General features: G+C 33.4%; 1 protein-coding gene across 1 annotated transcript in view; it reads left to right on the forward strand.

Annotated features, from left to right (window-relative positions):
- Window positions 1-16,037, forward strand: part of LOC132748319 (uncharacterized) — a 44,870-nt gene that overhangs the window by 24,428 nt on the left and 4,405 nt on the right. The window contains exons 2-4 of the mRNA XM_060737891.1: window positions 6,199-6,345; window positions 7,460-7,685; window positions 12,714-12,852. Of these exons, the coding sequence (XP_060593874.1) occupies window positions 6,199-6,345; window positions 7,460-7,685; window positions 12,714-12,852 (512 nt within the window). The remainder of the gene's footprint in view (window positions 1-6,198; window positions 6,346-7,459; window positions 7,686-12,713; window positions 12,853-16,037) is intronic.

The raw sequence follows: 16,037 nt of genomic DNA on the forward strand, positions 1-16,037 counted from the left end.
GTTTTGACAGATGTGAGTGAGGGTCGAGTGTAGCAAGCGCATGCTCTCGTGAAAAGCGTGACAGATGTCGTAAAGTAGCAGCTAATTAGTGTGTCATAAATGTGTCCTAAAGCCATGTCGCCATGACAAAAAGCGTTAAGACCTTACAGGCTAGTAAACACTTGAAGGTATCACAGTCATTATAACCTCGGAAATATCCGGATTGATTCGATTGTCAATTTCCGTAAAAATCGAACAAAAATTGTAACTTTTCGGCCCATTCCGTAAATTTCCGGATGTAGACCATTAACATAATAGTAAGCATACAAAGAACGGATACTGTATTTTGGTCTAACATATAAACAAATAGTATGAAAATGATAAAGTTTATTCCAATATATCTACCTAAGTTGAGTAACTTTGTAGATATAAAGAGAACAGTACATGTTTATTATTAATATACTTATTTTGTAGAAACTGAACGTACGAAATCTATACCTGTTAATACTAATTAGGATTTGATTAAAATTGTACGTTTTTAAATTGATTATAATGGTCAAGACTTATTTTTCAATCATATTTTTACCAGAATTACCTTTTGTTCGTGGGATTTTATATATATATTTTTGTCACACATTATACAAAGATTACACCCACTGTTTTTGTTTACATCTAAAACCACGTGGAAGAACTACTGTCAATCCGTATAAACTCCGAGGTTATTATAATTAATCGCCAAGATTATTGGTCCTATACGGCATCTTCTTTGCACATTGTTTTTCAAATTACACGCGGACTTTTACGGAGTTTGCCGCAGTTGTACGAATACTTTTGGATGTTTAACCTTAAAGAAGCAAAACAACTACACATAACAGATTATCGCACTAGTAACGCTTGACATCACATGTAACCTCACTGGGGACAACAGCTTTACTCTAATTAAGATCCATGACCTGTCTGGTCGCGATCAAAATGCACTCAATTAAGGACGGTCTGTTGAATTCAGAATATAATTAAATTGTCATAAATATGAACACATTGAAAAGATATAAATCATTATTTATGTAGGGGTCTGTTCTATATGTGATGGGATTCAGTATTAATCGTTTCGTATGACAATGATTCGTTTTAAGCTACAAGCATGCTATTATCTATTGAGTGTTCAAATAATAACAGATATAGATCTTAATAAAAAAGATATATTTTTTTAAATCTAGAAGACGGAACATTTTTGTTTAACAGCTTATCTTATCCTAATAGAAGTATCAGCATAATTAGCAAATAGATTAATAGGTTAAGGTATATAATACTCCACACACCAAAACATTTCTATATTCCCAAACGACGAAATAATGTCACTGTTTAAATAATGACGTCATTGATTTGCCCCAGACCTTTGTTTTCTCGTTTAGGGCACAAGCATTCTTTTACTTTGGGACCATACGCCGCTTTTCATGGAATGGCACTAGTGTGTCACATTGAAGGTTCCATGATAACCGCCGTATGAACACATCTGCGGATGTTCCTAAATTCATATTTTTTCCATTTTCGTGTTAAAGTTTAAGCCGGTGCTAGGGGGCGTGGACGGTAACTTGCACTTTCCATTACCGTCCATAAACAGGCTCAATCAAACCGAGCCTGCAACATTTTCAATTTTGTCTTGTTGGGCTTTCTTTAGGGATTCTGTATTTCTCTATTTTACTGCAAGCAGCAATTTTATCACAAGCGGCTCGTTATTATAGGAAATTTAAAGAGGGTAGATCTAGTAAAATAAAAGGGTTGTTTTTGCTAAATCAGTCCTGATAAAAATTCAAATATATAGACCTACAAACCGCAAATCACAGTTGTCTGCATAAAGTAGATCCTAAGTTTTCTAGATCAGTGATGAAATTTTCGAAATTCCTTTTCTGTTTTTATTTTCTTTATTACTGTCATGACTCAGTGACTTTACAGTGATACTACAATAACAAAAAAGTCTACTCTAATAAATCAATGTCTACAGTCTTGACGTATTTCCACGATAGCGTAATATTTACTTTTTTCCACAGCTGGTATGACGTCACTGCCCATGACATCACATATTTCATGCATTCTGTAGCGATGTTGCTTTCAAAATTTTTGTAACTATAAACATTACCAAAAAGGCAACTAGAGAGTATACGCTTTGAAGTACGAAAGCATTAATGTAGCCACTTTATGAATAATTCATATGCATTAGCATTAACTTGATTTATATACGTCTCGTTCTATGTTAAATATCTAGGGACAACTAAGTAGAGTGTAGCCAAAGGTTCTAAAAGATACAAATATCATAATATTAAACTTGACAAACTTGACACGCCTATATTACATCAGTTTAACTAAGAGCCTGCTGGCAGCGACCACCTCTACAAAGGCGACCAGTGCAGACCAATATCAGACCAACTTTGTTATGCAGTCTGATCAATGTCTGATCTGTTGGTAAATAATTTGGAATTGATGAATGGTTAAGTCCAAATTGAAAATGGACGAAAAATGGACGAGTCCATTGAATATGTTTAGTATTAAAAATGAATAGTTTAGTCCAAATTGAGTCCATTGAACATGTTTACCATTAATAAGGGTAATAACTCGTAGAAACATATTCTAATCATTTTCTATATTTCCAGTTAACTAGTTTCCATCAGGGCGTGGACGGTAACCTGCACTTCTCAGCACCAATCATAAAGAGGCTCAATCAAACCGAGTCTGCAACTTTTTCAATTTTGTCGTTTTGGGATTTGTTAAGGGATTCTGCTTTTCTCTATTTTAGTCAACGTACCAATATGTCTTAGAGTAAATTAAATTGAAGGATTCAAACAAAAATGACATTTTTATGTTACTTTCATTAACTTTACTTTAAACAAAAGCCTACTGTATTATCAAACACAAATAATCTAAAGAAATTTTCATACAACATTGTTGAATACGGAATACAGAAAAGGGACGAAGGTTTATTAATTTGTTACAACTTAAAAAGGAAGGTTAATTTGTATGAAGTTGACACAGTGGACTTTTACATGCATTTATACTTGTAATAAATAATTACTACAAATTAACGACTGCATGGGAACATAACCGGGTAATGTATAAATTGAACCCTTTCAAATACCGCTGTATGTTAAACATACGCTGTTATGTGCACTTCAAATAATAACACAATTGTTTAGACAGCCACGCGGATAAAATTGACATTAATACGATCGAAGAACAAATAAATAAAGCGCGTTAGCACGTGCAGAAACGTTACAATATGTTTAAATACACAATAAAAAAGCGAAATTATCATATGATCAGCATCTTTACAGATTTATAACATTTGCACACCTTGAATAAACTTGTGCAACACAATAATTTACTGTCATATAAATACACACATCATCTAAAATTACAGATTATATAAAAATGTACATTTGACATTAAAACAAATTAATAAAAACGTGAAAAATGGAATCCAACACGTTTTACAACAATTTAAAAATATAACTTCACTTATTACGACAATGAGGCATAAAATGTTACCTTTGGCTTTTTCTGCGGCTTTTAATTTGTGTAAGCACTAAGAAATAAACCAAATAACAACTGGGATGTATTCCGGCGCATAGTAATTCCTAAAACCTCCCACCAAGAAATGAAATCCTGCAAATAACAACCTGTAAAGTACTCAGAAATGAAACTTCATGCACATATTTACAGAAAATATACTTAAAATATGTAATCAGTCTTACCAAGGATGACTTGATATGGGCTAGTTCAAAATTTAAAAGAACTACTTTCTAGAATTTCTACAACAGACTGGGTCTAATTCCGTACCGGGGAGACAGCGGACCCGTAGATTAGAGGCCTTACTCCGCGCATCGTTCAGAAATCACGTGATGATGATCACATGTTTTTGTCAAGATGACGGATACGCCAAACAATCGTTGAACAATTGTTTATCTGTAATAATCAGCGAGATTATAACTCAAGTCTGTCGATATGATTGAAAAAAACAACACATTTTTGTTTAGTTTAGAATCGAAATTATTGGCGTCCGCGCCGAAGCGCGGCGCCCCTTTATGGAACGAAATCAGATTTTGTGAAAGGGCGACAGCAACTTCTCGAGCCTTTAAGTCGGTCATGATAAAAGCCGATCATTCCGATCAGTATGAGGGTGCTTGATTATTAATTAAATGTCGCGATATGTTACAATGAATAGCGAACTGGAGGATTTCGCAATGCAAACATTTTCAAATGCAATAACCTTTTCATTTTCAAATGCAATAACCTTTTCCGTCTCTTCGGTTTTTTATTTATCATTTTGTAGTACACAGTGGGTTATCATGGTATGTTAAAATAGAATGATGAGTTGATGACCTGAATATTCCGAAAATCTATTTATAGAGGGATGTACTCCTATCGGTAATTCCGGTCTCTCCCAGTCTATTTTGACCGTGATACTAGTGACCGGCGAAAAGTATCACACGTTTATTGTCCGATCTCTCCCGGTTTTTGGAGTAGATGTTTGATATCGTTACAGAACAGAACAAATATTTTACAGATAAATAAGCTTTTTTCCAAAATGAATGTTTGTCACTTAGTTTGGTTACAATAATTAATAAACATAGATCAACTCTCAAATATATTGATTATTATTATACATAAACATACAATTCGAAAAAAACAACAACAACAATAGCATGTTTCATTTTATCTTTACGAGATATAAACAATAAATATGTACAATAATTGTGAATAAAGGTACATTTTTATGGTTTTAATATGACTCTATTAACTTTGAAACATTTTTATTTTATTTGTTATTCGTGTTTAGTAAAGATGCCGGTGAATTATTCAAAGTAACAAATTAGATTTTATTAATTATTTGATTTTGAATGATAATTTAAAAAATGATAAAGAAAAATACAAATGTACATGTACATGGTTTAAGAATAAATAATATTATATATTGAAAGATTAACCATAATTTACTGACTTTTTCCAGTAAAGTTTTGACTTATAATCGTCGGTCAATATGAAATTTGAATTCTTAAAATTTATTTTACAATTTTAATAAAAAAAGAATAGTAAACGTAAAAAACTCAGTATTAAAATAGCACATAAAAACACAATAAGAGAGAGGAAAACAATATTCATAAAATCTGTATTAATTTTTTTGTTATTAAAATAGATATTACAATTATTGTATAATAAACAATAATGCTCAACATGACATGGTAATATAACCAGTGTCATATTTTTACTAAGTGTGAACAGATACCTTAGGAGGGGGTCTTCGCTAATAGCGAATACATAATAAGGGACAATTCCACAAGTGTGGTGTTGATCATGCGTTACACATGGGTATGGATGATAAATGATTGTATACATGTATATCCGTTGCCAATCAAAGTTCATAATGAACAATGTCTTCCGTCCGTTCATTTTGGTAAAAATCAATTAACCATTGAAAAGTTTATAAGAATATCTTGACATCATATGTCTACTAGTTCATCTTCACTTTCTTATTTCTTGCTTGGACGCCCTTTGATGCTTTGCATCAATGCTTTTCTTGTTAATTACTTGAATGATTTCTCTTTCGAAAGCGGCCATTGTTTTTTAAATAAACGGTGCGATATTAATTTCATTATATTTATGTTTTCGAAATTATTTTAGTTCACATGTAACAGCTTACGGATTTGAAACATTGGCAAAAACGTGTTTACTTTTTAAAACAATTATCAAAATTTTAAAAAATTAATCATATCGACGGCGGGGATGTAATCCTGTAGGGGGAGATCACTGCGTGGGGGATTAATTGGAGGTACCGAGGGGTTCCTCATTGTTTACGTATTTTATCGTCGGAAAATTTCACGTTCCCTCTTATTTATTTTGTTTTATAGATAGATAGTTTTATTCTGGTAAAAAATACATGTCATAAAACAACTACAAAATCAATGTCAACATCAAGAGATACATGTAAACATGAAAGTGCATGTACCAAGGATGACACAAAAAGAAGGCATAAGCCGACTTATTTCCATTGTGGTCCTTAGAATTGATCATATGACACCAGAAAAGCAAAATAATTACTAATTATGAAGTATTACACATAAATTATTCAATCAATTACCTGCAATAATCTATCTAAAAATAACATATTTAACCTTTAGAAATGCTGAAGACCGTTTTAAAAAATATTTTCTGATTTTTTTTATACAGTGGCAATGGCGCGTACACCAGGGGCGATGTGGGGTTTGTGGTGATCTATGGAATGGTACACAGCATAATGCTGACAAAGGCCAATACGATACCGGTATAATAGTGCGACGGTACACTGACGGCCATTATATAAACGTAACATTTGAAGTAAGTTAATTTAATCAATTAAATGTGTTGGAACCGTGTAGTCTGACCAGACTCTTCACTGCTTGTAGCTCATGTTTTGTACTTCAATGCTTTTCTTGTTAATTACTTGAATGATTTCTCTTTCGAAAGCGGCCATTGTTTTTTAAATAAACGGTGCGATATTAATTTCATTATATTTATGTTTTCGAAATTATTTTAGTTCACATGTAACAGCTTACGGATTTGAAACATTGTACTTTGTTATTGAAATCCTTTAACATTCGAATGTACTATTCGAGATTCATAGCATGTAAGAGCCAATGTTCTTCCTCAGCCGAGTAAGGGATAATGATAATTTTTATGTGAATATTTACTCGCCTAAAAGACTATATTTTCTTTCCATTTCGACGATAATATCTATTACATTGCCTTACAAGCGAATCACGCCAATCGGAACAAATATCTCTCCCATTGTGGCTGAGCGGTTGCTTTGAACGGCATCAGAACTGTAGCTACCGTTTATCCCCACGTAATCGTAAGAGGCGCCTAAAGGGGTTTGAATTACTGGAGTATATGCATCTCTTAGCTTTGACCCTTGGTATTGCTTTAATTTTGTGCGACTTGAGGTTAGCCAAATTCAGCCTTCCTTTTTCGGCGTCACATGCCCTTAATTGTTTTGGTGCGACGTAAAACCAAAATAAGAAAGAAAAAAAATACGAAAGTCGTTTAAATATATGCCATTTTGAAAGCAGCATACCTCCAGATTCATTCTAATTTTAAAGAAATTTTAAAAATGTACTTCAAAGAAAAATATTGTTATGTGAACAAAGGAAGATTTTCACTCATTTCAACAGCACTGACAAACCGCCAAAAAAAGGGTCAAAATGTGCAAAAATAGTCCTTATTGCGTAGGTAACGAAAAAGAAATATTGTTACAATTGCTGCGAATTCATTTATTACACATAACATGTATTGTTAAATCTTAAATCTTTTTTTATACTCTTAGTAAAAAAATCTCAAAATTGATTTTCAGCCTTAAGGCATGGAAAAAACTTTGTCTTAGATAATGAACCGGTTTGTCAGCAAATGAATAAGAGCATAATAATATACAAGAAATGTAATTGTCTCTTAATAGGTAAGCAGTAACTACCTAGGTTTTGTGGAGTTCAGACTTTGCCCACGTAATTCCACCAAAGAAGCACTCGACCAGTCCTGTTTTGACAGGTACCCGCTATGGATTGATGAATCACATGGTACAAGGTATTACATTGGATCACGTGGCGGTATATATGATATACACATCCGGTTGCCAGGTGGTCTGGTTTGCAAAAAATGTGTTTTGCAATGGAAGTATAAAACAGGTTGGATTTATTATTTTACTCTTTCAAATTCTGTAAACATGTTCCTAAAAACAGTTTTTTTTGCATACAAATTGTTGTTGAAAATAATCAAAGCAAACAATACTTTTTATACGCACCTTTAAAAACAGGTTATATTATCCCCCCCTCGGCGGGCTGGGGTGTCCCGGAGAATATCTCCTACACGCAGGATAATGAACACTTGTCCGGGGCAAAACTTCTACATGCATGGACGGATTTCAATATAACTTGGCACAAATGTTAACCATTGTGAAGCGGACTGTCGCGTGCAAAATTAAGGCCCCTGTCACCAAGGTCAAGGTCACACATTAGGGTCAAAGTTCAGATAAAAAATATGAAGATATGTATTCGGACCATTTAGTCATCATTTATTGAGGGATTGAAACACATTGGCCATTATTATAACTATGAAACATGTAACTAAGTAAGTCAACAAATAAAGTGACATTGTAATTGTTTTGGAAGACCCATAAATGTACGTTAAAAATGTTTGATTTTTTTTCACTTCGTGCATGACAACAAATTCCACAGTAAAAACTGACCTACCTAGGATATATGAGTCTAATTATTTCAGAAATCAATGACTGGGTATCAATGAAATCTGGTGCATTCGACTGACTGATAATATTTGACAAACAAGAATGTGCTGCAATCGGTAAAAATACCAAACAAACAAATAAACTGTAATGAATTAATCAATGTTGTTTTTACCAAATAGAAAAAAAAATCAGCGGATATACGTACATCATTTTCTCGGTTATCTGCTATGATAATTTATAAACGGACAGACGTTGTCAAAGACATTGTAAATCTTACAAAACCTTGGTAATAAATTTTAAATGTCATCAGGTAACCTTTACAATGTCTCATATCAAAGTATTTGTATAAATACTGACCCAAAAACCTACATATTGCATTTCGTACCTGAAATTTGATGAAAATATATACGTAAGTTTATATCGTATACAACGACATATATCACGACAAAAATAAAATGTTGAATGAAAATGTTAAGGTCTATCAACTTGTGATAATGGACAGAAAATATTAGGTGCTCACGCTAAAGCATTCGGCTGCAACGCAGCCGAGTCTTTTATGATACGCGTTTAACTTTGCGAGTCAACAATAAAAACAAAAGTATATCAATAAAAAAACATTCACATGCATCAGTTTTACACTTCAGGACGAATTTAATATATAAATAAAAAAAAGATTACTTGCTTTGTTGTTGCATTTTCCTCAAATTGAAATACAATATTTTCTTATCTCCGTGTGCAGATAATGGACTATGCAGCTGTTTGTAGTTTACCGAGATTTGATATCTTGGAACCAGGTTAAAATTAAATCAGTGCTAGGGGACGGTGACGGTAGCTTATAATTTCCAGTACTGTCCATGAACAGACTCAATCAAATTGACCTTGCAACATTTTCAATAAAGTCATTTTGAGCTTTCTTTATGGGGTTCTGTTTTTTCTGCTTTAAAGTAGAATTTAAAAAAAAATCAAAAGTGCAAAGTGCATGTGAAAGTATAATAAAAATCTTTGTGTGAAGAGAGGTATGGTCAATAATTACTTAAAATAAATAACTTTAATTTTAGAATTACGTCATATGCTAAAGTGTTTTATCTTTCTCAGGACAATGCAATAATTTGGCGACAAATCCTATGCCAGTTTTCTTCTTTGCAATATATTAAGTGTAGAAAACCATTTTTTTTTACTTCAGTCAGCAAAAAAGAAAAAATCTAATGAAAAAATAAGTGCACTAAATAATTGATATAAACCATATCACATTTAAAATCACGTTAGTGCGCTTAAATTTTAATACAAATCCTCTAATGCTGAATACTGCTTAAGCCGGTGCTGGAGGGCATGGACGATAACTTTCACTTACCAGTACGGTCCATGAATTTTATGTCAATTTCATGTTAAATTTTGCTGTTTTGAGCGATATTTGAAAATACAGCTTTTCCCCCTGTAATTACCACTACCGCCCATAAACAGGCTCAACCAAACCAAGTCTGCAACATTTTCAATTTTTTAGTTTTAGACCTTTAGGGATTCCGTGTTCTGTTTTGTCCCAACCCTTTTTTATATTGCCGGTGGTCCTTTGCTACTAGGTTTTGTTGAGGCCAAAGTTCAGTTAACATTTTTTTTCCTTGTCGGTCTTTGTTATCACATTTTAAAACCCGAACAAAAACTTGCAACATTATTTATTAACATGAACTTGCATATCTGTTCGTATGAAAACTATGAATAATAACATAAATGTGAATAATTCATCAATGTCAGTTCTCAATGACTTATTTTGATGCGCAAGGAATGTGTCCAACACGAGAATGATTTCATAATTGAACTTCTTTGGGCCATCTTTAAATAAATCACATTTAATTTCATTGAAAAAACGTTTTTTTTCTTCTTATTACATGTATTATGTTAAGAATGTGTAAAATGTAATCATTGCGTATAGCTAAGTGATTTAAAATTGTTTTAATTGAAATTAATTGAAAGTAGAAATTAATACCATTGCATCGATGAAAAACAGCATACCCAACATTTTTTCTTTGCAATGATACGAACAAGTTAAAATAAAGAAAATGGAAACCCTAAAGACGTCACAATTGAAAATTTTGCAGACTTGGTTTGATTGAAATATGATAAACAAGATCAACAAGGAAAGGCGGCGTTCAATGAACGCAAACCCAATACGACCCAGCAACAAGAACCAGTGGCAAGGAGCCCAGATGGACCCCAAAGACGGACAGGGCACAAGACAGAGCTTGGACAGGCTAATCACTAAATGATAAATAATTTGTAACTAATTAGGAATTCAAAGAAAACAAATAAATGATTGAATATTAGGCCCACAAAGACAAATGGCACAGGGGAAGGAGACCGAGGGAAGTTTGGGGGCGGGGGTTAATCAAAGAAATAAAAACTAGGGGTATAGGGGGAAGATACATACCGTAGACGAAAAAACAACAAGGGACACAAGCAAAAGTGTCACCAAAACAGTATGAAACAACATAGACATACATCTGAGGAACACAGAGGGGTGCCGCCTTGGAACAATCAGCTGCATAATAATGACTGCTGGGGAGTTTAAACCGGTTAATGGTGCACCAAACCTCGCTCTATGCCCAACCATGTTCCTATAAACGAGACAGTGTAAATAAAATGAATCCCCTCCAAATGAAATTCTAACAGTTGTTATGGTTACAAAAGGTTAAATAAGATAAACACTAAAATGATGATGTAGAAACATATAAAAGTAAACCCAATGACCATAACAAAAGTACTCAATGTTCTAAAGGAAGACAGAGCAACAAGAAAATCACGTACAAGGGCCCGACGAAGCAAGGCAGAAGACGAACATTAAAACAATTCAGTCCCAAAGGGCGTTAAGAACAGTCCATCATAGAGTCTCCCACTTGGTCCGTCAGATGTAATCAAAAGAGGAAAGCGTAGTGCCCAACTGTAAACGGGTTGAACACTAAACATGCAGTATGTCTTAAAAAGTAGGGTCATAACCTCTTTTAATAAAACGTTTAATGATTTTAGTAAAAACAGCAGAAAAATTACCATGGCCCAAAATCTTACGAAGTTTGTAAATCACATCGCCATAAAAACCAGGCTGGCTAATCCCTTGTCGCAGAAGAGTTTTTAAATCACTATTGAATTTAGAAATTAAATCAAAGTTACGATTGTAAAATTTAGTAAAATATTTCCGTTATTTATGATAGCGGTAACCCTGTTTTACAAGCTTGCTGGTAATAAAAATATTCCGCTCGTTGAAAGCCTAAGCTCTAGCGAATCTAACCAACTGAGAAACATATACCCCGTAAGATGTTGCATGGGGAAAGTCTTCATCTAAATGTGGATAATTAATTATACAAAAGTCAGTCATCTCTTTTATCATAGATTTTCGTGTGAATAAAATTGTTGTTGATAGTAATATGAAGATCCAAAAATGATGTACTAAAATTTCAAGAGTTCGTTTTATTAAGTTGTAGTTCATGCGGATAAATGTCAGACACCATTTGATCAAAATAAGGATTATCTAAATTAAAAATATCATCAAGGTATCTGGAAGTATTATTAAATGCGACTATAACATCTTGTTGTTTATCTTCAGAGAGACTCAACATAAAGTCTCTTTGCAGTACAAAAACAAATCGGCGACCAGGGTGAGTCTCTTTATAAAGGGCAGTGAAAATTGCAAGCTATTGTCAACGTCCCCCGATGACACCGGCTTAAGCAGAATTCAACATTTTAAATGTGAATTGATCTATAATGGACGGTCTTTAATACAAGGAATAATTATGTTGATATTATATATTTTAGATATATAAAAACAATTAAACGACGAAAGAGTTACATTGAAGTTTTTAGCAAGTGGTAAGATACGTGATCCAATGTGATATGTACATGTATTTATATAGCAGATAAATAAGTGTTTTTCAACAAAATATTATTATTCACCAAATATATGGTCATTCTAATTCACTTCAAACATAAAAAGCATAAGAAAAGCAAAATGTATTTTTATTGTTTTTATAAATATTTGAAATATCAAATGGAAAATGTGCCCATTGAAGACCTATCCACTTTTACAAGAAAAAAGTGAAATTTTGAATTAAGAAACATCCGGAGATGTGCTTGTTTACGATTAAAATAGTAAAAGACGAGTCGTTTAGCTCCGCCCATTGTTTTCTCGTTTTGGCCACATGCTTTCGTTTACTTGATGACCACATGCCGCATTTCATGGAAGGGCAAGAAAGTGTCACATTGAAGGTTTCATGATAACCGCCGTATGAACACATCTGCGGATGTTTCAAAATTAAGAATGGCACTATTTTCATGTTTGTATGTTGAATTCTGCTAAGCTGGTGCTAGGGATCGTGGTTGTTTCCAAATGTCTGTACCGACAATCAAATCGAGCCTGCAACAATTTCAATCTTGCCGTTTTGGACTTTCTTTAAGGATTAATATTTTTCTTTTTTTAAATTTTCAGGTTATCGCTACAATGGAGATGACACCTGTAAATGTTTAGGCTGTGGGAAACAGGAGCAGTATGTGAATTGCGCTGATATTGAAATCGCGCCCACAGAAGGGTGGCCAAAGGGGGAGATAACTCTAAAAGGTTCGGGAAGGTACGCTACTGGTACGCGGCCAGGCTACAAACTTATTGGGTAGAGCTGTGCTGCTTTTCTTTATTTTTCTTCTTATTAAAACATTTACTTGCATGAGTTTGAAGTTTAAATGTGTTTTTTTTTCTGCTATGGACTTGCTGGTTTGCTGTAATGAATTGGTGAACTGGGGCTATTTTAACATGAGCATAGCTTATTGGTAAATTGTCACGTTTTTTTTTTATCTCAAGCCGATGCTAGGGAGCATGAACGTTAGCCTGCAATTACCACTGCTGTTTTTTTAAAAAGCTTGTTCATGGACAGTTCTGGAAAGTGCAAAACTCATAATAATAATAATAATAATAATAATAATAATTGATAATAATGATAAATAAATAAAGGAATATGAAAAAGATAATAGAGAAATACTTATAAATAAAACAATTCAAGTAAAAACGACATACATACGTATAGGGATCACTTCTCCGTCTATCCGTCCGTTCGTCACAAAACTTGTCCGCACTACTCCTCTGAAACTACCGGTGCAATTTCATTCAAACTTTACAGGGGTGATCAGTTTTAAGAGTTGTTGTGCATATCGTAAGCATTCTTTGGTTCTATGATTTTTGTCAGAGTTATGACCCTTAAATGATTTTTACTTTTAAAATTTCTCCGGACTACTCTTCTTAAACTACTAAATCAGTTTCAATGAAACTTCACAGGATTGATAGTTGCTCAAGAACGTACGCATATAACACGGGTTTTCCGGTTTATTGATTTTTAAATTAAAAGGTGTTTTGTGTTGGCAGCTACACATAATCTTGTCCGGACTACTTCTTAGAAACTACCGTGTAATTTCAATCAATCTTTACAGGATTGATCAGTACAAAATCTAGTTTGAATATTATTGGTATTTTAAGGTTTAATGTCAGAGTTATGACCCTTTAATGAGTATATTTAAGTCTTATTTAGACTACTTCTCTTATACTACTAATGCAATTAAAATGAAAATTTACAGGATTGGTAGGTACACCAAATATTTGCATATATTAAACGGATATTCCGGTTGAATATATAAAAGTGTTTTGCCATGTTTAATGATTTTTTTGTGTTTCCTGCTACACACTAGCTACAGCATGCAAATGGCTATCATGAGACGATACATGTGATCACTGATCGCTCTGACCTTATAGATGCAATTTATATATTAACTGAGCAAGCCTTCAATAAGGTATGTGCTTATGAAATGAAATTAATGTATTGAATATATACAAATGATGCGAATACGACATTTCAGTAAGATACATCGCCCTACAAAATAGTATTCTGCACTCATAATTTAGTTCTGATTTGTACCACGTGACCTGCAACATATCAATATTTATTCTGTCCTAATAATTTAGTTCAGAATAAGTGCTTCCGATTTGTGCAACGTGACCTGAAATAAATGAATATTTTATTCTGTACTGATTTTCTTAAGAATTAGCGCTTCAGGTTGATCCAATATATACATATTTATGTCCCCTTTCAAACTTGTTTTGGACTTTCTGTATAGATTCTATTTCTCTATATTGTATTAAGTTAAAACGGAGCAGAAAGTTTTTATCTTGAGTGGGCATTGACGATAGTTTGAAAGTGAGGAGGGTAAACATTTCTAAAAATACTAAGTGTTAGTATCATTAGAATTATTTAAGTTTTTTCCCCTTATCTTTATATCTTTAATAGGCCTCAGAAATAATTTTAGTTTATTTTTCTCAAAAGCTTTGTATTCCCATTTATAACTTCAAAAGATACTCATTGGATGACCTCACAAAAGATAAACAAATTCGCCAACATAGATTAAATGTAAATTTCATATCATAATCAACATAAAAATTGTGAAACCACGTTCAATATTACAAAACTTTTTGCCAGTTATAAACGCATGAAAATTACACTGTGATTGTGCCTGTTCATGGACGGTTGTGCTTAGTACATGTTTCTATCCATACCCACCCCCTTGCACCGGCTTAAGCAGAATTTAACATTTAGTCATTAACTAACGAATTTCTTAATTAGGAACACCCGCAGGTATGTTCATATAACGATTATAAGGAACAATACCATGTGACACGTGTGTGCCCTTCCGTGAGAAGGGACATATGGTGTGCATACTGGCATTGCTTTATACCAATGGCGAATCGTTCACCATTTCCGGTTTTAACAGATTAAAAGTTGTACAAATAGTTACTAACAGACTTACAAACATAAAGATTTTTCAACGCCTGAAATGAATCATTTTCAACAAATTTTGATAAGCGTTTACGTCATGCGGATTAAAAAAATGTGTAGTTCTTAACGCGTGTCAGTCACGTGAGTGTTAAATATGACAAATCAAAGGGCAAAAACTACAGATGCATATTCATGTTTAGACGTTGAAAATACCCAAAGTCATGTGGGGGCCTAATAAATTAAGTAATATTAGTTTTAGCTTACTGCTTATTGCTATGATAAGCCTTTTAGCATTTTAACATGCATTTTATCGATGTTTCGTCTATGCATTGTCTGTTTTGTTGGATTTACGGCGCATCAACACAGTTAATGTCACATGAGGCCGAAATAGGAAAGACTTCGAAGCAACTGCAGTGGGCAAAACCACCTTACCTGCTGGAACTAAGAGATGTATAGACTTCAGTTATTTGAATCAGTTAAGTCCTCTCTTCCGAGCACGCAAGGATAAACAGTGGCTGAAATTCTGACGCCCTGTAGTGCATTATTTAAGTCACGAGCGGGCATCTGAGTAGAATCACCGATGTTCCGAAAGCTTGCTGGATAGCTTCCACACACATGAAATAATCCACAGTCCTAGACGGGATTCGAAACTAAGTGTTAATGGGAAAGTGATTTTAAGAAAACGACCTTAACTGCTAGGTCAAGGAGGGTCCACAATCTTGATATGTACTGAATATATGAATTAGATGTTGTGTTTGCTTTGTTTGGATAAGTATATGAAAAGATTTGAGCTTACTTAAAGGCACACACTACCTCAGAAACGATAATATTTTCCTTCTTCAGAAAGGGCAATCATGAGTTTTATACTGTTAAAATAAAATAATTGTTTAGAAAATGTAAGATGCATATCACCTGAAGAAAGTAGCACTGACTGTAAGATATATGTCACCAGAGTAGCAAAAAGGGAAAAAATATTTTAATTTCCGTATAAAATCACT

Source organism: Ruditapes philippinarum, unplaced genomic scaffold, assembly GCF_026571515.1.
Source record: "Ruditapes philippinarum isolate M1 unplaced genomic scaffold, ASM2657151v2 ctg3233_1_1_1_1, whole genome shotgun sequence".
Taxonomy (NCBI): Eukaryota; Metazoa; Mollusca; class Bivalvia; order Venerida; family Veneridae; genus Ruditapes; species Ruditapes philippinarum.